Here is a 26172-nt window from a genome sequence, read left to right as displayed (position 1 = left end):
GGCGGTTGGACTAGATGACCCTCAGAGTGCCTTCCAACTCTAAAATTCTATGTCTAATGAAAATATGGAAAATGGAACATGGGAAATTGCTTTCTACCAGGGTCAGACAATTTGCCTATTTAGCCTAGTAGCGTCCCCTCTCACTGGCAGGGTCTCAGATATTTCCTGTATCGTCCGTCCAGCTGAGGGTTATCAGTGTTAGGTAGAGGGATTTCCCCATAACCCACCACCACCAGGCACTTTTTAAAGCGGGAGATGCCAAGGACTAAATCTGGACCTTCCCGTGCTCTTCTACAGAGATACAGTCCCTTTCCTTTCCTGGCCAGACAAGAAAGTTTTCTAAATGATGTGAATATCCATAGTTAGTTATGTATCAATTCATAGACACCAAGTTCAGCATCTCTACTTACACCAAGCTCAGCACTGAATCCTTCAGCTTGATTGAGTGTAGACATTTCTTCCAGTTTGAGACTGCTGAGTGCACATACAACCTGGGGGGGGGGGAGGTAGCTTAGTTAGGCAGTACGGTCCCCGAGTCCCACACCAAACTGGCCCATAAAGCAGAACGCAGGAAGCTGCCTTACACTGTGTCAGACTCATTAGTCCATCTAGCCCAGTGTTGTCTACACTGACTGGCAGCAGCTACCCACAATTTCAGATGGGATTTCCCCAGTCCTACCTAGAGATGCCGGGAATGGAGCCTAACTGAGCAGCCCATCAGCTGACCAATCGTCTTCTACCAAGCCCCGTGAAACCTCTGCTTCAAAGCTTGCCTCTCAGTTCTGGGCGGTGTGCTTCACTGCTTGGACTGTGCAATGTCACACTTCCTCCATCTGACCTCCCTGCCCGCCTTGAATTAGCCTCCTTGCCCACCTGATCTGGTTGTTGCTTTTGGAAGTCAGCCTCCACTTGCCTGGGACTAAATTACTCATATCTGGGGCCCCTGGACTGACAGCCAGCTTTGCACCCCAAGACCCCAGTATCCGATTGTTTGCAGAATGGCCTCTCTGCCCCATGCTGGACCCTGACAGTAAGTCACATTTCTGGCAGATTCCCCTGCAAGTTCTAATATGGGGTTGGGGGGAACCCCCCCCCCACTGGCTAGCTCTGATGGGAGTTGGAATATATCAACATCTAGACTGACACAGGTCCCCCAACTCTGTGCTAAGAAGTTGGGGGAAGTTGCTTTAGCTATGAACCCCATTATTCCATCAGTCTGCCTTGCACTATGCTGTTTTCAATGCTTCTTGCCTGGAGACTAGAGACCTACGTTATCAATGGGTCGCCAAGCCACTACTGTGGGCTAGAAAGACATACCAGCCATTCTGTGCTCCCAGCCACATGGTAGGGGCAGCGCTTGTGGTAGTACCAGCCACATTTCCATTTGCCTCTTGGTCCTGGGCTGCTGTGCTCGACTCCATCTTTGGCTGCCCGTTCTCACTGTGGAGGGTGGGAGGAAACACACTACAGGTTGGAGCTAGGCAATAAACCGAAAAAATATTACTTTTGCTTTGCTGGAGGCAAGTTATGTTAACCGATTCTTAACATGGTTCTGCCTTAAATGTTTGCACTCCATTTTGTGTCATTTTTATTCGGTTTGCTAGCTGCCTCGGAGGCTTTGTGGAAAATGGTTTTTAAAACTGTTGGCATCCACAAGAGACAATGGAGCGAGAGCATTTCTGGAGGTAAAGTCAGACCGCTGGAGAATCATAACTGCTGCTGTGGCTGCAGAGACTAATATCTCGTAACTACTGCCTCCCGCATTGTTTTTGCTGCATTAGCAGCACTGACGTGATTTCTCCAGGCCCCTCTCTTGGACTGTCAATAAAACGGATAGGAATGTAAGAAAGAGCCCTGTTAGAACAGGCCCAAGGCCCACCTCGTCCAGGATCCTATTCTCATAATGGGCTTATGGGAAGGTTACAAGCAGGAACTGGGTACAACAGCATGTCCCCCTCCTGCAACTACCAGCAACTGGTCTTAAGAGGCATCCTGCCTCAGACACTAGAGCAGGGGTCAGCAAACTTTTTCAGCAGGGGGCCGGTCCACTGTCCCTCAGACCTTGTGGGGGGGCCGGACTATATTTTGGGGAAAAAAAAGAACAAATTCCTATGCCCCACAAACAACGCAGAAATGCATTTTAAATAAAAGCACACATTCTACTCATGTAAAAACACCAGGCAGGCCCCACAAATAACCCAGAGATGCATTTTAAATAAAAGCACACATTCTACTCGTGTAAAAACACCAGGCAGGCCCCACAAATAACCCAGAGATGCATTTTAAATAAAAGCACACATTCTACTCATGTAAAAACACCAGGCAGGCCCCACAAATAACCCAGAGATGCATTTTAAATAAAAGCACACATTCTACTCGTGTAAAAACACCAGGCAGGCCCCACAAATAACCCAGAGATGCATTTTAAATAAAAGCACACATTCTACTCATGTAAAAACACCAGGTAGGCCCCACAAATACCGTGTTTCTCCTAAAATAAGCCATAGCCATAAAATAAGCCATAGCAGGATTTCTATGCATTTGCGAAATATAAGCCATTCCCCGCAAATAAGCCATAGCGACGCGGCACCTCCCATTAAAACAGCCTGGAGAGGCGTGGCTATGCAGCGTACCGATGCGACGTGGTTAAAATAAGACATCCCCTGAAAATAAGCCATACTGTGTTTTGTTGAGGGGGGGGGGAAATAAGACAGTGTCTTATTTTAGGAGAAACACAATAACCCAGAGATGCATTTTAAATAAAAGGACACATTCCACTCATGTAAAAACCTGATTCCCGGACCGCCCGTGGGCCGGATTTAGAAGGCGATTGAGCCGCATCCGGCCCCCGGGCCTTAGTTTGGGGACCTCTGCACTAGAGGTAGAACATAGCCTTTGTGACTAATAGCCATTGATAGCCTTATCCCACATGAATACATCTAATTCCCTTTTAAAGCCACCCAGGTTGGTGGCCATCACTATTTATTGGGAGGAGTGAATTGTTTGATTAAATACTTTCTTTTGTCTGTCCTGAATTAATAGGCCCCCTCATTCAAGACAAGGAAGAACGGGCGTTAAGAAGCATCCCCCCTCCCTACCTGTTTTGCCTCACAGGCACTTGAACTGGGGTTGGGTCTGTAAACACATGTTCCGTAAGGGGCCCTGGGCGGACTTGGGCTGGCTCCATTTCGTGTACCCCATTCTCTGGCACCTCTGTAGCTTCTGTCGCTTCCTCGGTGGACTGGGACTGGTTGATCTTGCCGTTGCTCACGGCAGGCACCTCATCTGAAGGCAGGAAAGCAGAAGGAAAAGGAAAAGGCAAGAGATGGGATACAGAGAAAGCAGGTTATGTCCATCAGATGAACAGCCAGCTGCAATATCAGCTGACTGCTTGTTGGGCTTCCATGGGAAACCCCCCAAAATACCCTGTATCCATGCCCTTCCTTCCCACATATAGCTGCAACCACAGTTGTTTTTATTAAGGACAGGGTGTCACATCGCACTTTTTATTTTCCCTGCTGAATACAACCCAGTAGTGCCTCGTTGGGGCATTGGGTAGGTGTATCCTGAGGCCTCACCCCTCACTAAGAAGCCTGCCAGCACCTCCTCCCTATTGGAATTTGGCTTGGCTGGAACTGATGTCATACCTTCTTTACTCCATCGTCCCTTTCCTTCCACCACAAATATAAGGACCTCTGACACCTCAACATAAACAGCTTTAAAAGTCATGGCTTTCCCCCAAGGAATCCTGGGAGCTGTAGTTTGTTACGGGTGCAGGGAACTGTAGCTCCGTGCGGGAACAACTCTCAGCATCCTTAACAAACTACAGGCCCCAGGATTATTTGGGGAAAGCCATGACGGTTAAAGTGGTATAAGAGTGCTTTCAATGTGGTGTGGATGTGGCCAACATGCTGTGAAGGAGCAGATTTCTGAATAGGACTATGATAATTTCTACATAGGGGATTTTCCAGAAGGAAAAGATGATTTATTGTCATTTCCCAGCTGAATTCAAATAACCTGCCTTTTTAGCAGCACTCACAAGAAATCTTATTCAAAGCAGCGATGTTTACTCAGAAGTTAATCTTTTAATAGTACTTGCTCTGTAGTGACATGTTTTAAGATTTCATTCAAACTCAAGCTTTATACACACATGTATCTGTCAGCTCCTCCACTTCTTTTGTCTTTCCCATCATTCTTTTCTCATTTCCCCCAACTTTTTTCCTTCCTCCCTGATGAGCAGGAAATATTCCCATTATTTACACTGGGAAGGACGTTTGTGGACATCATGATTTCATTATGTGTTGGGTCATTTGACTGCTCTGTGTTTGCCCCATATAGCTGAATTTGAAGCCTTTCCATTGAAACCTGTAAAATGGGTGCATTTAAAGAAGAAAGGCTGAAGCAACCCTTCGCTGACATACTCATATGGTGACCTGAGACATACTCTGTCCTTTATCCAGCACTGGAGTGTCTCCACGGGAGGAGCAGTTGCTGCTGGGCACATTGCACCGGGTCGCACAACCCACCAGGGTGATACCCGCCAAGACACCGTCGGTTTCAGAGGACTCTTCGGGATTTATGTCCCCTTCCAGAAAGATTTCTCCAGGAGGATAGTCAGTGTCACAGGCCGCTGCAAAGAAGGGAAAGGAAAGCCTCCTGGGTCAGTGTCTACAATGTCTGTGCCCAACAGCCTTATCAGCATGCCAGGCCAAGTTGTGACAAGTTCCAATAATGCTCCTTGCTCCTGCTAAAATTATACTTCTGCCTACTAAAGATCTTCCTTTCCCGTGAAGTCTTTTAACTGAAGATTTTTAATCTCAGGCTGCTATCTGCATTGGACTTGAATTTTATTTATTTATTGTTACATTGCTTCATTATGTTTTAACATGAAACAATCAGGCAATGAAATTAAATAAATGCATGTGAATGATTGGTATATTCCAAAGCAATAGCAAAATCATGACTGCTTTTTATACGTTGATATTTATAAGGGATGTGGGGTGGAATTTTGCCCCACTACAATACATTTCTGCAAAACTATTAAGAAACACATTGTTTCATAAAATGAACCCTATTATCAGCCCTGTTCCACAGCAACTATTTGTATTTTTAAAAACATACATGTTAAATGCAAACACACACCTAATGTCATATCTAGCTTGGCCTTTACCCTGACAGCTGCAAGTATTGCTAGCATCTGTTTTCTATTACAGTTGTTGTTTTAAGGAGGTTTGGCTTTTTGTGGGGGAGAAGAGGCTCTGTGTGAATGTGAGCATGTGCGCATTTGCACATGGGGGGAGTAGGCCAAATTTGTCAGTTTTGTTTTCTTTCAGTCTAACTTTTCCAAGCTTAAATTCACATTTCTGCAGTAATTTTTTTTAATGTGCATTTCTTTTAAAAAGAGTACTCATGAAAATTAAGCAGCATTTCAGTGCAGTTTTCTCCTAATATACATTCTGCATGCACTTTTGACTGATATTCATACTCTTTGCAAAACATGTGCTTTGTATGTTATTTTTATGCACCCTTTCCTCTAATATACAATTTTTTTAACACATTTTTCTCAGGAGAGAACTGCATAACAAAATTCAGAGGAGCTTAAATTTGAAAGGATAGCTATGTTTCTTTTCTTCAGGATTGGCTATGTTTTGATCCGCATACTGTTTCAGAAAATGTGAATTAGGTAGTTCCAGTTACAGGTAGGTAGCCGTGTTGGTCTGCCATAGTCAAAACAAAACAAAATAAAAAATTCCTTCCAGTAGCACCTTAGAGACCAACTAAGTTTGTTCTTGGTATGAGCTTTCGTGTGCATGCACACTTCTTCAGATACCAAAGCTCATACCAAGAACAAACTTAGTTGGTCTCTAAGGTGCTACTGGAAGGAATTTTTTATTTTATTTTGTTTTGAATTAGGTAGGTTCACATTAAAATCCTTAACTAAGCATAATTTCTCCTCTGCCCCTACTAGAGAGGTTATATGTTTGTTCACCTCTCTCTGTGTGTGGAGGAGTGAGTTAGAGCAGGGCTGAGAGAGCCTAGCCCCACAGCCAATACACAGGCCCTGATTCACTACAATACCACATTTCAAGTGTGCACGACTTATGGTTCTAAAACACCTGCCTTATGGGTGGAACTGGCAGGATCCCTTTCATATTCTAGATTGCTATCTCCTTCTAGTTCCCTTCGGGCTTGCCAGCTTTGGAAACAGCATCTTAACTGCTATGATGAGTCAGTAATTCTTCACTTACCTGGAATGCTGGAGATGCAAAGGACGTGAGCATTGCAGACGGTGAAATGATCCACCACCGTCCCTGGCTGGTTGGCATCTATGATCACAACTTTGCTTGTAGACAAGGTGCTCGTGAGGATCCACACTCTGCTGGATGTGGCATCCATCTCGTGCAACTCTCTGGTCTGCAGAACAGCAAAAATGCAGAGAGAGAGAGAGAGAGAGAGAGAAGGAATTAAAGAGAATGTGGCTGGTGGGAAGGCATCCGGTTCCGGTCTGCCTTAATGGAGGCAGCTCCCACGACAGCGGGAGATCGCTGGTGAAGGAAAAACAAGGATGATTGAGGGTAATTATCCTTGCAAGTTCACCCAAGGGAAATGGAGGAACAGGCTTCACTCGAAGTTCGTCTCGGTACCTGACTCTTGCTCCGGCATGGAATGTGGGAGACAGGGAGGCGCTGAGTGCAAAAGCACGTTCACAATGAATTTCTAGGGTATGAGTGGGGAACCTTTTCTCAGCTCAAGGGCTGCGTTCCTTTTCTGGGCAACCTTCAGAGGGCCAGGGTTGGCAGGGCCAGGGGTAAAACTAGGAGGAGCACTAGATTTAAGTGTTCGTTTTGTACGGTAGAACCGTTTCAAAACACCTGTTTCTCCATCCAGGCAGGCAAAAGGCAGCATTGGTGCTCAAGGGCGAAAACACTCAAGGAATGCAAAGCAGCATAAGTAGCAGGGGTAGCTGGTGTGAGAAGGACACTTGGAGGGCCACACTGAGCCCCAGTTCCTGAGATTCCCCATACCTGTAGGGCTTCTATATGATCACAGGGTCTCACAGAAGTTTAAAATTGCCAGTGTCTCTGGGCAAGATGATTTACAATCGGCTCCTTCTGTGTTATTTTTAGGACTGTGCTATTAATGTTATTAGCAATTCTATGGATTCAAAACACCTAAATAACTGCTGAGGGATCCCCACCATGGGAAAGGATTGCTGGGATTTAACCGTTTGCCCCACCATGCTCCTGATCAGAATATCTCCCCTGCCCCATGGCTGGTATTTGCATCGTGTTCAAAATCTACAGTAGCCTTTCTCTCATCTAAGTGCAGCCCAGATACCAGCCACTAAATCCAGTATTTATATCTCCTGAAGAACCACAAATGCTTCATTAAAAAGCATGGTGAATGCCAAATTGATGTCAGAGTGCATTATGTGATTGTTGCTTTCTTGTGTATCCAGCTTATGAAAAATATCTCAGGAAGTCACACTTAAATATATAAGCAGGAAAGTGGGAGAAATGGACAGCTCTCCCCCCCAACCTTTTTCTTTTCAGGCGATGTGTGGTTACTCTTGGTGCTCTCTCCTTCTGCTTCTCGGTCGCAAGTGAGAGGGTCACATCCTGGATCTGGTTTCTGCCCATTTCCAGTATCTGGTTCCACAGGCTTCCAACCTGTCAAGTTGACACCAGCTGCACACCACAACTAAAAAGCAAAAGAAAGGAGTTTGAAGAAGATCAGTTATTTTTTGTATGGGGTGGGGTAGAAAGACATGAGCTATTTGACATGTCTTGATCATCTTTGCAGTGCCTTCATTCTCAAATATGATCTGCAATAAATCAGAATTCAGCACAAACCCAATGAACTATCCTAAGGGAATGTTGCAAGCGAGGGTCCAGCTCTAGATCCCTCTGTAACACTGGGCCTCCACAACAAAGGTTGATGAGTCTGGGAATGTGAACCAGCACGGGAAACATACTAGGTGCCCGTGAAAAGGTAACACAAATATATCAATCAAAACCAGGGCTACTATTATCAGTGTAGAAAGCTCCCATCACAGGCTCCTTGGCTCCATCAGGATCTGGCATGGCTTGGCAACCCCAGACAGAAGGAGGAGAAGGAAAACAGAGAAGGAGCAGATAAAGGGTGGGTGCTGGAAGGCTGGCACTCAGGAATGGAGGGGAGAGCTCCTCCCCTTGGAACTCTAGATGCCAGAGAGGGAGAAGCAGATCTGCTGGCTCTCTCCTCTGCCTCTGGCGGAATGTAGAGCATCATCAGGGAGGTGGGAAGACTTTGGCCAGTTAGAGGGTGGAGAAGGAGCTGGCAGTGGAGCTGGAGGCAAAGGGGCAGCACACAGACTCGTTGCCAGGAAACAAGTGCTGCCTTCACAGGTGGAATCAGACACATCCTCCTAGATGAAGTGTGCATCATGTGTGCACATAGCAGACATGTAGGGCAAGAGAGCCCTGAGAGTGAGCTTGCCTTGCCTTGAAAAGCTTGGCAGGAGGGGAGCGTCAATTGTTGGGACATCTTCGTCACTTCTGTTCGGCAAGGAGATTCTTCGCATGAAGGTATGCCTGAACTTGTGGCACAATGTTCAGCAATGACAGAAATATCTGCTAAAAGGAATGGGAAGCTTTTGCACGTATGTGACACTTACCTTCATGGTTGGGTCCTTTTCCACTAGTGGGCGGCAGTACACAGGCACTGGGACATTTTTCATCCGGTTGTCCTCTTGGCCACCATTGGGACTCAGCTATTGGGGACAGAAAGGACAGGACGTGATTCAACTCTCAACCAAAATGTGATTTCCAGCTGCCAAACTGTGTAAGAGCATAAGAAGAGCACATCAAAGGGCCATTTTGTCCAACAACCTGCTCCTTTCAGTGGCCAACCAGGAGAAATAACACACACACACACACACACACACACACAGCAACACACGTGGCACACATGTAACACACATGTGGAAACTATAAAGTTATCTAGTTTATATGCTAATGGACATTTTGGATAGTGCCCACAGGTTAACTGTTGGCATCCATCTGTCTCAAGAGACAATGGAGTGCACCTCTGGAGGTGAAGTCAAACCACTGAGTTAGCAGCACTGAAGTGACCTCCTTGGGGCACAAGTCTGGGCAGTGTGCATGGAGGTCCTGGGCTGCCCAGACGATTGGACACCCCCTCTCAGCCTCACTGATGTTACAGCATACGTATTTTAATGACTGCATTTTATTCTTGCCAGGACTTATGTAGTTGCTGTGGAAAACATTCCCACAAATTCAATAAGCCAAACTTCACCTCTCCTGCCCCTCGGTGAACGAGGCCTACCTGCTTGTATTTGGCGGGCAGGCTCCACCCACAGGCCTGCAAGCGACCGTCATCATTCCGCACGTGCTCCCGGACTTGGCGGTACTGTTCGCGCTTCTGCTCGCGACGTGCGGATGACGTACAGTCACTGAGGAGAGACGCAACAGTGTTACTTCTCAATCTATGGTTAGAAATGAGAGGCAGAGCGTCAAGGAAGCATTGCCGTGGCAGCAGAAAGATAGAGATTCACAGAGTGAGAGGGAAAAGAGAGAGTGGTTGAAGCTCAGTCAATAATACACACAAAGCAGGGGGGAAAGCTATGGCGGTCAACCAAGGAGATCTCCTACTATATATTTTAGAAAGTTTTTTTTTTAAAAAAAAAAATCTGTTCTCTAGGCATTTGGACACCTCTTCAGATAGCATGGGGAATTTTTGCACAATAGATCCTGAAACCAAGACGCTTGGGTTTCTTTTTTCTAGGTCTGGATACACTTGGAGACCATTTTGAATCAAGACGGTGGAATGAACCTTTCTGAACTGCACCAATTTTAATTATTGATTTCCAGACTAAACTGATTGGGGGTGGTCCTTAGAATTCCTGAGCAACACCGGGTGCTAAAAATCCACCGAGGCATGATGCATCCATCCAAAAAGCATTCGTCAAAACCTTGGTTCCGTGGGAATCAAAGATAGGCCCTTTTTACTATTAGGGTTGTGATGTGCTATTTAGTTCTACTCAGAGACCCATTGAAACAAATGAACACGACTAACTTAGGGCTATTATCTTCATGGGTTTACTCTGATCAAAAATTACATTGGAAGCAATAATATATAGATATATTCAATTTATGCATGTCTTCCTCTCTTCTTTGACAAGCAGCTTGCATTTTTCAAGGCAAATATTTGAATAAATATTAACGCATGAAACGTGTTCCCCTCTTTACTTTGATGTGCTTCACTATCTTGTTCATTCTTAAGTTTCCCCTGAAATATTTTTATTATTATAAAGTAATGAAAGGGAGATTTGCAGGACGCTGGATTCCAGGCAGCCACAAACTATGTCCAGCCTTGTCAAAATTTGGTCAGCACATGCTTTGAAGCTATAATTTCTGGGTCTCCGCCAAGCAACTAGGACAAGCCACAGCAGGAACTTTAGCCAAAGTGGTCGATGAACTCACTCATCCGGGAAGAACTCAAGGGTGCGACTCCCAGCAGAGATCTGGCACATAGTGTGGCTGCGGCGCTGGCTGAACCCAGCTGCCGTGGGAGATTTGTAATGGATGTTCACTGATGGGTAACTCCTTTTGGCAGGTGGAGGACTGGAGGAGGAGCTGAACAGGCGGCTGAAGCTGGGGAGAAAGAAGGAAGCCAAGGGTGTTAAATCATGAATTTTGTATTGTTAATCTCAAAGAAGAGGAGGTGCAGGAGTATGAATGGGGGGGGGGATAATTTTAATTTTAATGAGAAACTACCTAATTCACGCTTCTCAGACCCAATGCACAAATCAAAACACAGCAACCCTTTGAAATTCACACTTCTTGGAATTTTGCAGTGCAGTTCTCCAACCAAAGAATGTGTAAAAAATGCATATACTAGGGTGAAGTATGCATAAAAATAGATGTTATCTATTAGTGAAGATAACATATAAAATGCTTAGTCTTAGGAAAAAACTGCTTGCAAAAATGTGCCTATTAATCAAAACTGTATCCAAAAATATATATTTATTAGGAGAAATGCGCACTAAAATGCTGACGAGTATTCATGAGGGTTTTTTTAAAGTTCAAATTGCAGCAAAAATGAGGAGAACTGAAATTAAAATTGGAAAAATGATAAACAGAAATGGAGCATCTTGTGCAAGAATAAATTCGGCACTTAATCTGCTGTTTGCATGCATGTGTCTGAAAATGATCAGGTGGGGAAACTGTGGCACTCCAGATGTTGTTGGATTACAATACCCATCAGTGCCAACCAGTGTGGACAATGGTCAGGAATTATAGTTCAGCAATATACAGTGGACCAGAGTTCACACCTATCCAAAAGCCACATCTTCTGAACTTTAAGACCCCATCCATCTAATCCCAGGGTTGTTGGAGGATGTGAAGCAGCACACTGCCACAACTGCTCATCTTTAATATTTCATTTATTCCCTTTGATTGAGAGGGGTCTTGGCAAAGTACCATCTTGGGGGCCCCTTCTTTACCTGGCATTATCAGTTAGCACCCTGGAAGCCATCTTTTTAAACTTCCCATAATGCTCTGCAGCACTCAACACAATGGTGCTCTGTGGCACAATGGGAAATTTAAAATGAGAGTTTGCAGAGGACAGAGGATGGTTGGGTGATGTGATTTTTGGAAACTCTGGAGCCCCAGCAGCTACCCAAGAGTGCTGGGTGTGTTGAAGTTGTCTTCACACACCCTCATCTGATGGAATGTGCCAGGTTTAAACATAAAGAATGTCAAGAGGCAGCACAGGCTATCTATCGCACCAGTGATGTTACCTCCCTTCTCACATCCAAATATGCAAGTTTGTCAGTAAAAATGATCTGGTAGAATTATTGTGCTTTTACTTTACTGTACGGAAAAGTCTCTATTGCACACGTCCTTCTGCATTTCATAGTTCACAAGCAAAAACACTACTTACAATTGCCAAATAGTAGATTTCTTTTTCTCCTGGACAGAAGGGTGCTCCCGAGAGGCTCTGTGAACAAATACAATAGATAATTATTAAACGGCTGGACAACAGATGAGCAGACAATAAAAATGGCAAAAAAGGTTAATTTGGGGATCTGAGGACTAGTATGCCTGTTGGTTTCAGGATTCAACTACAAATGACATATGCAATGAAGGTCCAGAAGCAAAAAGAAAGGGAAAGCCTTGAAACAGTTCCAGTAAATAGAATTTTTATTAATTTGTAAAGAAAAAGAAAAAGAGCATCCATATAAATAAATAGATCAAGCACAATACAGATTATTATATACATCATCATTAGGCATGATGGAACAAACCCATGATAAAAACTTTATTATGCATAGAATATACATCGCCAAACTCGGCCCTCCAGATGTTTTGGGACTACAATTCCCATCACCCCTGACCACTGGTCCTGTTAGCTAGGGATGATGGGAGTTGTAGTCCCAAAACACCTGGAGTACTGTGTTTGGGGGTGCCTGCTTTAATGGAACAACCCTCACCTAATCATAATGCAATCCAACATAAACCACATCATACATACTTCTTGGACACTACAAAAACAAGCAAATGTTTTATTTTATTCGTATTTATTTGTCGCTTTTCCCACAAAAGTGTCTTAAGTTACTTACAGTGCAAAAAACAAACAAACCCCACATTAAAACAAAGTATATGAACAAATAGTAATAGGCCACATGTAAAGGCTATCATTGGGTTTTGGCGTTTCTTCTTTTTTAAATGAACACTAAGATTCTTGAGGTGCTGGAATACATTTAGACCTGGCCAATGAGAGTTAGAAACCCAATGGGTTTTTTGTCTGTCTGATGCTGAGATGATCAGGGTGCTGAATTCTGTGTCTCACGCAAAATGACCACTGGTACTCTAGAACCACAGAGCACCCCTAGCCCACCTGCTAGGTTCCTCTCAACACTTTTATGATGCTGCAATAATAAAGCACCCGCCCATACCTGATCATCTCGGTCCACCTGACAGCCTCCTGCAGCTCCATCAACCTCTCCTTGTATTGGTTGCGCTCCATCAAGACCCGGGCCATCTCCACGCGGGTGAACCGCCGACGCTGAGCTATGGGAATGTTGTCCTGCAGTGGGGAGGAGGATGGCTTCAACCAATGGGAAATGGAAGGGGATTAAGGTTAGTAAAGCATGAAGCCAGGAGACTAAAGCAACAATTGTTAGCTTCTTCCAGGTGTAACACACACACACCCCGATAATTTTAGCCAAGAGAATCTAACTACAACTTCATATAAGCAATGAAAATGTGACATCTGGAGAAGTGATGAGCGAAAAGCTAGCTCATGTTCTGCAAGCCTCCAAGGTAATGCTAGTTAGCATCCAAGTCTAACTAGCCTGTCATTAGGAGTGAAGTGTTAATATGGGTTAGTCAACTCATATTAAGCCCATGCATAGCCAAACTTCCTACAACAGGAGGAAGCCTAATTTGTAAACAGTGCAATACAATGCAAAAGTGGAGGATTATTTAAGGGAGAAGGCAGAAGTAACAGTCTTAACAGTGGTCAAAGCAGTAATGCACCCATTGCGTGAATTCAGTCTTGTCCCTCTCCCCATCATGATTCATAAAGATTGCCCATCTTTCTATTTTATTTTTTTTAAATAGGAATTTATATGCATTTGTAAGCTTTTTTGTTCACCCTTCACATTACCAAAAAATAAACTCATAATTTTTTAAGAAACCATTTCAAAATTGTTCTGGGGAACTGGGGAGGTAATGACTTCACGGACTAGACAACAGGCAACTACCAAGAGTTTCTTTTTCGCAATATGCCAGAAACGTGCAAAGCTCTAGTTTCCCTCTCCCAGAAAAGAAGAATCATGCATGTGTAGATCAGGAAGTCAAAAGCGAATTCAAGCAATCACTGCCACTCTCAAAAGTGCTACGTCTGTCTTCACCCCAAGGTAAGAATGAACAGGGAATTCTACATCAGAACTAAGGGTGCCTGCATGGGCATATCAACTGCATTAGCAAGTCAGCACTGAAACACACATTAGTAGCTCACAGGATTAAAATCAGCCTGTCTTTCTCTACAAAGAAGTCCCAAAAATACATGTGGTGGGAGACTGAGGGAAGAGCTGCTTATTCTATTGCGGAAGAAGGCTTGGACCTTCTTACCCAGCATGGCTGAGCTTACCTGGTCATACTCATTATCTGGATGATTCTCTGGGGGAGATCCCAGTGACCACTGACAGCATAGAGAGAAGGGACAGGTTCGAAATGCAGCCGTCCCAACAGTAAGTGCTAAATAAAGGCTAACGGGCTGCTGATCAGGAGGTCGCAGGAAGCATTGCTAGGTAGCTAGAAGACCGGCTATAAGAGCTAAAATACACACCCAACTTTGTCAAACGCTGCAAAGTTTAGGGAGGCATTTCAGCAACAAGGGACGTGTATGTGGAGATTGTGTGTGTCAAGGGGAAATGTTTGTCCCACATATCAGCATGGCATTCACACTCACCGCAGATGGTTTGTGTAATTTTCTGTGAAACTCCTTGTAACCCAGAAGATGAGAATGAGGACAGGACACACTACTTCCTGTTTCTGCCCTCATCCTAAACTAACTTTGGGGATGATGTCATCAGAGCGACTGCATGGGAGCAGAAAGCAATGTTTTTCCTACCTCATTCTGATGGAATCTTCTGGGTAGGAAGGAACACGGTGCTCAGCAGTAGTAAGAAATGTGATTGCTGTTGTCCAGCAACTTTCCCCAGTGCAAACCTTCTCTTTAAAGCTCAATCAGAGCAAACAGCAATTTGCGGAAAACCTGAACTGACATTTGCTCTGGTTGAGTGCTAAAGAGCAGATTTTCATGGGGAGAAACTCCAGGACAAAAAGCAAAAAAACAAACACCACACTTGGACATAGAGCTTTTAAGTGTGCACCTGGAAAGAATGGGGCAAAAAGGAAGTGTGGCTAATCCCTGATCTAGGAGGACCAGTCACCTAACTGCAGATAAGACAGCTTCCTATGTTCCTCCTCATGTTAGCACGTACAAGGGAGATTTGGTTTGGGACCACAATGAGGGAGGGAAAGACTTAAAGTCCCCTACCTTCCCCATACCAGAGACTATTTGTGGGGGGGACGGGACACATATGTAAGGGTAATCTGACCCTAATGGTGCAATCCTAACCATGTCTACTCAGAAGCAAGTCCTACTGGTTTCAATGGGGCTTGCTCCCAGGTAAGTGGGGTTAGGACTGCAGTGGCATCCAGTAATTTCATTACCCCACACACCTGAGGATGATAAAATATGCACTTTGGTGTCAGTGTTCAAGTAACTGAGGAAGGAAACCCCCCCGTTCCCACAAAAAACCCTCCTTCCCTAGGCATTTTAATAATGTAATATACCAATTCTGTACAGAGATAGCTGCTTACATCCTCCACCTCTTCTTTGGGCTCTCGACGGGCAACGATCACTTCGGATTTCACTCTAGAAAACAGAGCAAAGAACATCAAAGAAAGGAAGAGGCTAAACAGCAGCCCCTCTTGGCAGGGGTACACTGTCCTGGGTCTCAGTCGTTCACTAGGGCTGACATCATTCAATAAGTAAAAATCTAGACACAAACAAATTGTTGAAAAACGCCAAAGTTGTTTTTGAGAAATGACCCAAGCGAAAATATAGAACAAACCGTCGCTTTTCAAAAATCCCCCCGCCCCAGACATCACTTCCACCATTGAAATTCCAGTAATGTGCAGTAAAATCTGGACGTATGGCTACCCTAGCTAAGCGATTTTGCTACATTTGCTACAGAAAGTGTATGAGGCGAGGGGAACATCTAGCTTTATGTCAGCAGCCCAAGGCAACAACCAAGGATAAAAAATACCGGTACCCCCTAAATCAATATATGTAAAAAAAAGAAGACTGTAATACTTCATTCCAAACCCCTGCTCCCCAAAAAATGTAAACTTGACCACTTCTGCTAACAGTTACAAAGGTGGGGGCGGGGAAAATTTAATACAAGAACAAGAATGTGAAGCACCAACATGAAGAGTTGATTTGCCCACCTCGTTTTTCACACAGCAATATCCACCTGAGGTCTTCATTTGACTTTGGCATGTAGAGAGGGCTGTACCAAATGTGATGTGTACAAAAGGACCACAGTTGGGTCTCCTGCAGTTTTGCTTTTGCTCATGAAGTTCTGGGATGTGGTGCTGTGGAAGGGTCCATTTAGCACAGGGGGCAGGGGGAGAACTTTTGGGCCTCTAAGTGTTGTTGTGACAATAGCCAGGGTAGCCAAAGTGCTGCCCTACAGATCGCCTTGGAATCCAGCACCAATCAGCCTTCTTAGCCGGCATGACCCGTGGTCAGGGACGATGGGAGCTATAGTCTAATAATGTGCGGAGGGTGCCAGGCTGGCTATCCTTGTAGCACAACTTCCACCATCTTGGACCATGCTAGCTGGGGCTGATGGGATTCCAGCAACATCTGGAGGGGTACTGGTTCCCCATCCTCAGTTTAAACTTTCCTTCCTAAGCCATTTCCTCCATGTAAATATCCTTTCCTACCGAGAAGTTCCTTTTTTGCCCCACAAGAGAAATCATACAAGTATTGTACTTTTCTTTACCGGGGAATAATTAACTTGAGGAGATCCTTTCGACCTGGGAAATGTTACACGAGGAAAGGATCAGACCTCACAACAGCCCTGTTCTGAATCACCCACCCCTTATTACACCATCAGAGTCTGCCACTCTGTGTCGTGTGTGTGTGGAAATAAAGTAAAAAACACAAGCGAATTAAAAATAAAATTAAACATACCAAAAATAAATAAATAAGGTGCCAATTTGGGCCGTTGCATTCACAATCCCTGGGAAGAATAATCATTAGTATTAGAGTGAAATATAGAAGTTGACAGCAGATTTGCATTGATCAGATGGCTAAAACGGATACTAAAGTTGGACAGTCGATAAAAGTGAATAAACTTGAAAGTGTTACAGTTTGGTGGGGGTGGCTCAGATTCTGGTGCTTTGCCCCACTCTGTTTCCTAAATCTAAATCACCCTTTCAAATTTGCTATTGGGGTTTTATGCTGGGTCGGATTTTCTTTTAACATTCATTACTCTGTAATTGTTTCAGTTTTAATTTGTTTGTATCACGTCAAGAGAACTTATTTATGAGTTGTCTCACAAGCATAAATACAATATAAATCAAAATATTCAACCCGGCTTGGGGGGGGGCAAAATACAAGTACCTGTGTCAAGCTTTTATTTCCCCATCCCATGCCTCAAACCTAATAGAAGGGATGGGTTTTTTTTCGGAGAGGGGAGCAATTTAGGTTGGGAAAAATGACACTGAGGGTAAACACTCCTCTTCTCTCTTAGCATAATGGCTCCAATCAAAATCAGGTGGACTCCTTGGCTGTTGCTTTAAGTTAAATAATAAGAAGTGGCTTAAGGTAATAGCAGGTTGGGAGGGTGTGTGCAAAAAAAAAATTAAATTTGGGAAGCAGCACAGGGGGTAACACCCCTTTCTCCCCCCGCCCCAGCCCCCTGCTGTAATCAAAATCAGGGTCCTTCCTTAGCTGTTTTTTAAGTTAAAAAAGAAGGTGATGTTAGGAGATCTGATGATGGCTTTTTGGCATCGTGTCTTTCTTTTCTTTTCTTTTTTTTGTCCCAAATGACTTGCCTACACACAGTTGAGGAAACTGCTCAAGCAGCAGCAGGACACTCACCTTTTCAGTTCCTCTTCGAGTTCCTTGATCCTAGCTTCCATCTTGGCTTTCGCTTGCTTTGCTGCTTCAAGCTCACCTTTCAACACCTCCTGCTCCCCGGTGAGCTGGTCTACCTTTGCAATTAAATCGTTCTTCACTATGTTCAGAGCATTTCTTTAGGATAGGGGAAAGGAAAAGGGAAAACATGTGTGCCACAGCAGACAGTGAGGTGGATAACATCATTTTGGTGGAAGATTTAACTGCAGCAGAGAAGTATCAGTGCAGCCTGTGATGAATATAGGGGAGGATTGAAAACAAGGCCTTCTTACAACCCTAGTCTAGAGCACAGCAGTGAGAGAGAGTGAGAGAGAGAGAGAATGGGCTTTTGGGTAGTAGGCTCTTGGTTTCCCAGGGATTTCCACCCTGCACCAATTGAAGAAGTATTTACTTTCTTAGGAATTGTTGTTGTGGTTCTTGCATAACAATATTTAGTTCTCTTGTCAATCATCCTTGTGTTGTGTGGAGAAAAGGGTGGTTTGTTTCTTCATGATTATTGCAGATGCTTGTAGTGCATTACTGCTGGTTTAATGTTATATTTGTTATGAATTTGCTGTTTTGAACTGCATTTGTATGGATTTACTTTGTATTGAGACTTTTCTGTGGGAAAGCACTGATTCTGTTGGCAGAAACCAAGTATGGATGTCTGCCTTTGTGAGATCCCCTATTTAATTTCTCACCACTCCCCTAGAAGTGACCCCTCTCAGAAACAATTCTCAGCCCTCTTAAGAACCATTGCCTGGAAGCTCTTCTTGCAATTATCAGAGACAAGCCATCAAGGCTAGTAGCCACCGATACCCTTATACATGAATTTGTCTAATCCTCTTTTAAAGCCATCTAAGCTGGTGGTCACTGAAATGTTAACAAGCAAAGTGGCAACACACAAATGTCCTCTGAAGTCAACCATGTCCATGCCACACACCTAAGCAAACAAGCAAAGTATTTCTAGAGCATGAGTTGGTGTCTTACTTTGTTTCCAGTAGCTGCGTATTCTCCATCAACAGGTTCCCCACTTCTTTGCCCATCCCTGGAGGGGTGGAAAATAAAAAAAATAAAACAGGAGGCAACACAGAATTTTGATCTGCACCCTTTGGGAAGATTTAAGCCTTATGCTTTGCTGGCCAATTCTTACTTAGGAGAAGCAGCCTCGTAGTTCGAGAGCCTGCAACGTATATGTTTTGCTGCACAGTGCAAAGCGCCACTCGCCCTGTTGAGGTCACGGAACAGAAGCAAACATTTCTGAAAATGCAGACGGATGCATTCACTCAAGTACAGAGACTTCCTTTAGGAGATGGGACAGAAGAAACAACTGCACTAAAATGGATATTCTTAGCGCTTATCCACACTTACCTTTTGCCCCACTCTTTCCAGGCAGAGATCTGTACATTAACACTCTATGGCCAAGCGGTGTTGTTTGTTTGTTTGTTTGTTTTGCCCTAAGCTTTCCCCGCAAAAAAACCCAGCTCTTTAAGGCTGAACTGGAACAAACACCAATTCAGGTTTTCTGTGGATTGACATTGGCTCTGATTGAGCTTGAAAGAGCAGGTTTTCAAGAGGAAAGTTCCAGAGCAAAAAAAAAAGGGGGGGGAGTGCTTAGACACAGAGCTTGAAATTGTGGACTGTGCCTGGAAAGAGTGGAGGAAAGGTAATTGTGCATAAGCCCTTAGGCTTAAAAGGTGGGCCCATCCTACTATAATGTGTTAAAACCTTTTTTGAACAGGCCCAGCCAAAGAGCGAGTCACTCAACTCCTCTGTTTCGCACAACCCTGCTTGTTTTTAATCTGGATTCAAGAGCACAAGTCATGAGCAAAGCGAGTTATTAGCAAAGTTCAATATTATGCACATCTAATTTAGGGTAACGATTAGTGCAGGGGTAGAGAAAGTCCAGCTCGTGCACCAATCTTGGCCTGCCAGGGAGTTGAATCTGACCTGTGAAGCCATTTTCCCAAAACCACACCCACCTGTCAATCAGCTGGTATCACTGGGTGTTGTCAGCTGATGGGCAGGGTTCAATCATGCTGGGTGCTGCTTTGCATGTGTGATCCCTGCAGGAGAACATGCTAGCAAAGTAGAACACAACTAAACCCTCTCCACATCAGCTGAGAAGCAGAGTGTTTAGTCATGCTGGGTGCTGTTTGGCCAGTCCATTCCCTGCAAGGAACATACTAGTGAAGCAGACCTCCACCCTTGCAGGTCAACTTTGATTCATGGGTAGAAGTCACTTGATGCAAGTTAAGAAAAGCCCTACTGGCCCACCTAGTCCAGCATTCTGTTCTCACGGTGGCCAACCAACCAGTTGCCTCTGGGAAGCCCAAAAGCAGCACCTGAGCACAACAGCACTCTTCCCACCAGCAATTCCCAACAACTGTTATTCAGAGGCATAGTCCCTCTAACAGGAGAGACAGAAGCATAGCCGTCATGGCGAGGAGCCATAAATAGCCTCATCCTCCATTAACCCTCTTTTACACCAAGTTGGTGGCCATTAATACCTCTTATGGGAGTTTGTCCTGAATCTTCCAATGTTCAACTTCATTGAATGGCCCCAAGTTCTAGTATGATGAGAGAGGGAGAAAAACATCTCCTCATGCACTTTCTTCTGTTTATCCAAAGGCCAGCTCTGGTCTAATTTGATCATCTGTCACGTTTTTCAAGTCATCCTAGTCACTAGTTTCTGGTCACTAGGTTGCGAACAACAAAGGGAAACTTTAAAGACTTCGCCATTGGGCCAACTGTTTCATTGGAAGTACCTAATGTCACACAGTGCAGCTTAACTGCCTGACATCCCCTGAACTTCTATGCAGATTAGTATCACACCACTGTGGAAGGATCCAATCCCAGCTAGACATCACAAGGAAACTATCCCTGAAGAGGTTTGGCAGGGTGAAGGAGGAGTAGAGGGGCTCACTAGTGAGGTCAGCTCTGAAATGTTATACTGCTATTACAAAAAAAAATCCCAATTAAGTCTTTCCCACTTTGCGGATATATTAACACTCCATTTAACCATCATGTTGCCCCTTCCAAAGAATGCTGGGAACTGTAGCTTGCCAAGAGGGCTAAGAATTCTCTTATAGACCACTGGCTCCCCTCATAGAACTACACTTCCCAGTTTTGCAAGGGCAGATGTGGGAAGTGACCTTAGTCTCCATAACTACTGCAGCAAGCTCCATATATGAGACTAGGCTGCCATTCTCTCCTCCCATCTTTTTAGTTTTATGGAGTTGTTGCTGGGAAGGACGGGAGGAAGCATGAAATCTTACTACTGGCCACATACTCAATACACTTGTTAAACATGCACCCTCTACAGCAGCTTTCACCAACTTGTTGCCCTCCGGATGTTTTGGACTACAACTCCCATCAGGCTGGGGCTGATGACGGCTGTTATCCAAATCATCTGGAGAGCAATAAGTTGGTGAAGGTAATTCTAGAGAAATCAGATCACTATTCCAGCTCTGTTCATCTGGCAAATGCTACTATTTGTGAAAGTTTAAGATACATCTTACGCAATTTTTGGGTTTTCCCTACACATGACATTATCCTAAACACACAGGGGTGGAGAACCTGTGACCTTCCAAATGTTGCTGGACTACAACTTCCATCATGCCTGACCACCGGCTATGCTGACGGAGATTGATGGGAGTTTTGAATGTAAGGAAATTTTGGGGAGACAACATTCATCACTTTATACTTGTTTATGTTAAATTGCACATGCCATTTTACTGCTCATTCCCTCAGTTTTGAGAGGTGCTTTTGGAGCACTTCACAATCTCCTTTAAAAACAAAAACAACCCTGAACTTTTAGGACTTCTTATTTTTATCTCTAAGCTACTTTGAGTTCCATCAGGGAAAAAAGGCGGGAGATGATAGATAGATGATAGATAGTAAAGATAAAGGGACCCCTGACCATTAGGTCCAGTCGTGTCCGACTCTGGGGTTGTGGGGCTCATCTCGCATTACTGGCCGAGGGAGCCAGCGTACAGCTTCCGGATCATGTGGCCAGCATGACTAAGCCGCTTCTGGTGAACCAGAGCAGTGCACAGAAACGCCGTTTACCTTCCTGCCAGAGCGGTACCTATTTATCTACTTGCACTTTGACATGCTTTCAAACTGCTAGGTGGGCAGGAGCAGGGACCGAGCAATGGGAGCTCACCCCGTCGCAGGGATTCGAACCGCTGACCTTCTGATCAGCAAGCCCTAGGCTCTGTGGTTTAACCCACAGCACCACCTGCGTCCCTATGATAGATAGATAGATAGATGATAGATAATATATTAGATTTACAATTTAGATGGCAGTTCAGCAGCATCTGGCAGGCCACAGGCTCCTCCTGCCTGGTTTGAACTCTTCTTTGGCTATTGCTGCTTCTGTGCATGAAAGTTGCCAATGCAGAACAGGAAGCAAAAAAGAGCCAGGTCTAGAGTACGAATCCCTTCTCCACTGCAAAACTCACTGGGTGACCTTACGAAGGCTGCATACACCCCATACATTTAAAGCACATGCCTTTCCCCAAAGAACCCTGGGAACTGCAGTTCCCAGTAAACCTTAACACTTCACAGGATTCTCTGGGGGAATTCACGTGCTTTAAATTTAGGGTGTGTTTGCAGCCAAAGTTAAGGAGAGCCTCTGTCCCAAATGTTGAGAGTGCAGTATAGGGGGACTAGAATTTCCTTCCATTACAGAATAGAAGGGAAATGTTTAGTTACCTAGTCTCATTTCAACTGTTCTCATGAACCCACGGATGCTTTCAACATTCACGCACTCATCCACTTCACACTGTGTAGAGAAACATGCTTTTACGCTGTTTGTTCTGCTTACTTTTGTTGAAAGCGACAAACACACACTCAGTACAAATGAAACGCTTAAAAAAGAGAGTCATGGCAGTGTACAGGAAGTGAGAATACAGCACAACACACTCAGGCAAGTACACAGACCTTCTTCCCAACAATGAGATGGGACGGGTTGATGATGGCAGAGGCAAGTTCCCCAGCAAGAATGGCAAAGAAGCAGCAGGTGTTTTTTGTTTTTTTAAAAATAAGATAGATATAGAGAAAGGAAAAAAAAAACACTACAACCATCAATAAGACAGGAACAAATAAATCACTTCTGATGTTTCAGGCAGCATGGGATCTTCATACTGTCTATTGGGGCAGAGAACAAAAATACAAACTTAAATGCAACAATGGGGATTAAGAATCCCAGTCTCTAAAGGCAAACTATAGGCCACTCTGCACATTTCACTGACATTCAGTCCATTTCGTGTACACTCCACATGGAGGCACTGCCAAACCCAGATACTCAATTTGTGTACCTGCATGACACATGCATGTGTTTCATTCCCACATTATGTTTCTTGGTGTACATTTGAAATAGGAGTATACTTAAAAAATGAAAGAAAGTGTGGCATGACCTTTTATATCCCGGCTGCTGTGAGAAGGGGAAATGTAAATAGCATCTTTTTTACACACTGATTTGCCAAGGTTTGCAGGTTTGTGGGGGTGAATATCTCAAGGCACTAGCACCAGTTTTTAGGTGCCTGGGCAATGTGGCTGCAGGGTATTTTCTGTCCCTGGATAACTGGAGATACTTGGACTCAAAAATCAAAACATGTTGCAGAGAGGCAAGGTCTGTTGTTCTTTCAGAAATAATGGAAATCATCCTGAGCCTACAGGATATATGTTGAAGTCAGAAGTATGAACCGGGAATATGAAAATCACGCATCAATCTATAACAGAGCAGAGAATACTGCAAATCTCACCAGTTTAGAAAATTTGTAGCCCCTAAGACTGCAAAAATAGGCTTGAAACTGTATGAAGAATGCCAGGTGGTTATCACAAGCACGGAACAGCGGAAGCTCAGATATCTGACAGTTAAGAGCAGATGTCAATACTTTGCAAAGACCTTTGCTCAGGCCCAAGGCTATGAGTAGTTAAGTTATACAACCTGAGTGAATATATGCAGTTTTGCTTGGCTTGCATCACTTTTACGTTTCTTTTTCTTGGCACAATATCTTTTGGTTTGTTGTTGTTGTTTAGCACAGACTACATCAAGCATGTCAAACATAGGCAGATTTCAGAATCTACTTTGGTTTTTGCCAGAACACTGCAGTCCAGGAACTGGAGCCAAGTACAGAGCAGTGGCTGGAGGGTGAAGGCAGTACTGGATGTGCAGTGGCAGTTCAGGTGGTGCAGCCAATTCCTTACTGCAGGACTGGATCCGGCCAGTGGGCCATAAACTTATCTCCCCCACATACCAACTTTGGCCATGAAGCAGTCTATAAATTTGTTTACCGGTAATAATAATGATAATAATATGGCACCTGCCAGCATCCCCCTGTTACCCCTTCAAAATACAGTTGGGAAGAAGCCACAACTGAATGCTCCTTGCTTCTAGAAAGCTAGTGGTTCGGGTAAAAAAAAAAAGGCCAGGGCTAGTCTTTTCTTCTGAATACAAAAGTGGTTTCTAAGCTAAGTGTTTTCAAAACATGAAAAGTAGCACATTGAATTGTGTGTCTGGAATGTTATAAGAAGCCCTGGCTCCCATAGCAACCTAAGTGAAATGTGGTGGGGTCAATTGTGTATATAGAATATTTCTGTCAAGAGTGCTATATGTGTTTTGTGTGTTTGTTTACAGTTCCCAGAAAAAAATAACCAGGAAATGCATTACATTTCACAGCCATATTTCTTGACCTGCATCCTGCAAGCTGTTTGAAACATCAAAGTGAATAACCGCCTACATCCCCAAACAGAAAAGAATCTCTCCCAAACAACGGGTGATGGAAGAACCACCTACTTCTTCTCAACAAAGCAAAACCATCACCATCACGGGAACGAAACAAAAGAGAGTCCCGAGAAATCCCAGAAGAAATGAAAGAGAAGAAGAAGAAGAAGAAAAGGATGAAGAGATGCTGAATGAACAGAAAGGGGGAGGAGAACACCCATATGTTTAAAAAAGGCCTTGGCCTTACCAAAGAAATCATCCCGCACTATGAAAGTCATTCCATATGAGAAAAGAGGGGTGGGGTCAGGGGTACAGAAAGAGATAGGGACAAAGAAGAGAAAAATAGGGGAAGGAAGGGAGAGAAAAAAGCAGCCATTAAATACAAATCTGTAAACAGCAAAACGTTGGTGCTCTCTTAGCATGTACGTGTAAGGAAATTAGTTATGCTGCAGCAAGAACCACTCTCTGCCTCTGATCCAGCTAAGCAGGGAAGAAAGTCTCTGATTTTGAAATGAACAGATCAAGTTAGCAACTCCTGGTTCCATCCTTATTATCCTCCATGGATAGGCAAAGGTCCTTTGGGCCTCTCATCCTCTACGGACGGGAACCAAAGCAGCAGCATGGATGGGTCAGGTTAAGGGGAAGAACAGGAGGAGCAGACAGTAAAATTGGGGCAAAGGGGCTTTTGGGAGACCCCGAATCTGATTTTCAACTGGACAGACGCCTGAAAAAAAAGGCAGCAATCTTGGGTTGACAGCAAATAATAAATGTTTAAAGGAAATGGATCTATTCCCTATTTGCACTGGGCCGGGTCCAGTGTAAAGAGTTCTTCAGCAGAGGTAGACTGCTATTATCAAAGGAAGGGAACTTTTGCATCCAACCTAATGCAGACACACACACCTCTTCTCTTTCTTTCTCCTTCGATCAAAACTGGACACGTTTTTCACAAAGGATTGTGTTTAGAAGTCATACAACTCAGTAATAAGAAGCTGCCTTATACGGAGTCAGACCATTGGTCCGTCTAGCTCAGTATTGTCTATGCTGATTGGCAGTGGCTCTTCAGGATTTAAGGTGAGGATGTTCTCAACCCTATGCAGAGATACTGGAGCTTGAACTCAGAGGAGCTTCTGCATGCAGAGCAGATGCTCTACCACAGAGTTATGGCCCTTCTGCAAACATTTCAAAACACGACTACAATGAGCATTTACGTGTAAAAAAAATATTCTACATTCCCACCCTTACTGGGAGAGGCCTGGACAGAGGAGGTCCCACTCCATGGAGGGAAGTGCAGATGCTCCATTTTTGGAAATTATACTAAAAGTGCACACCCAATGTGCTCACAAATCGATAGGCAATCATGTGTGGCCAATAGGAATGGGGAGAAATTCAATTCTGTTCACGTTCAGAGTCAAATTTATCAAATTCACACTCTCCAAAATAATACGAAAGCAAACATAGCTAACCGAAGAAAGTTTCCAGAAATTCCCTCTATCCACTGAAGCATTTCATAAAACTCCTATCTTGCCCTTTGTGCTCCCTGAACCTTTGCCCGTCTTTATCTTAAAAGTTTCGAAGCCTCAGATGCTTTAAGCTTTCTTTATATATGAGGAAATATTCCAGACCTGTCTTGGTTTTGTTTCTGCTTTCTGGAATCTTTTCCAGTCCCAGGATATCCTCCTGAGATGGGGGCCAGAACTGTATCCAGGGAAACTGTCCAGTCTGTACCACTTAAA

At 44.2% G+C, this 26172-nt stretch overlaps 1 protein-coding gene across 21 annotated transcripts in view; it reads right to left on the bottom strand.

Moving 5' to 3' along the window:
* MAPK8IP3 (mitogen-activated protein kinase 8 interacting protein 3) overlaps nucleotides 1-26172 on the bottom strand; it is a 63987-nt gene that overhangs the window by 7259 nt on the left and 30556 nt on the right. For 5 of the 21 annotated variants that reach the window (XM_033168005.1, XM_033168008.1, XM_033168004.1 and 2 more), the window contains 15 exons: nucleotides 24687-24704; nucleotides 18697-18754; nucleotides 17692-17844; nucleotides 15372-15453; nucleotides 12962-13113; nucleotides 11947-12003; nucleotides 10485-10655; nucleotides 9328-9487; nucleotides 8657-8752; nucleotides 7540-7701; nucleotides 6249-6414; nucleotides 4445-4630; nucleotides 3099-3285; nucleotides 1318-1440; nucleotides 411-491 (listed from right to left, as the gene is read on the bottom strand). In XM_033168005.1, the coding sequence (XP_033023896.1) occupies nucleotides 411-491; nucleotides 1318-1440; nucleotides 3099-3285; nucleotides 4445-4630; nucleotides 6249-6414; nucleotides 7540-7701; nucleotides 8657-8752; nucleotides 9328-9487; nucleotides 10485-10655; nucleotides 11947-12003; nucleotides 12962-13113; nucleotides 15372-15453; nucleotides 17692-17844; nucleotides 18697-18754; nucleotides 24687-24704 (1852 nt within the window). The remainder of the gene's footprint in view (nucleotides 1-410; nucleotides 492-1317; nucleotides 1441-3098; nucleotides 3286-4444; nucleotides 4631-6248; nucleotides 6415-7539; nucleotides 7702-8656; nucleotides 8753-9327; nucleotides 9488-10484; nucleotides 10656-11946; nucleotides 12004-12961; nucleotides 13114-15371; nucleotides 15454-17691; nucleotides 17845-18696; nucleotides 18755-24686; nucleotides 24705-26172) is intronic. The other 16 variants (XM_033168014.1, XM_033168017.1, XM_033168024.1 and 13 more) reach the window with 10 other exon arrangements.

The sequence above is a fragment of the Lacerta agilis genome, chromosome 13 (assembly GCF_009819535.1).
Source record: "Lacerta agilis isolate rLacAgi1 chromosome 13, rLacAgi1.pri, whole genome shotgun sequence".
In the NCBI taxonomy this organism is placed as follows: Eukaryota; Metazoa; Chordata; class Lepidosauria; order Squamata; family Lacertidae; genus Lacerta; species Lacerta agilis.
The sequence above is the reverse complement of the archived record's forward strand: the minus strand, read 5'-3'. Positions and strand labels throughout refer to the sequence as shown.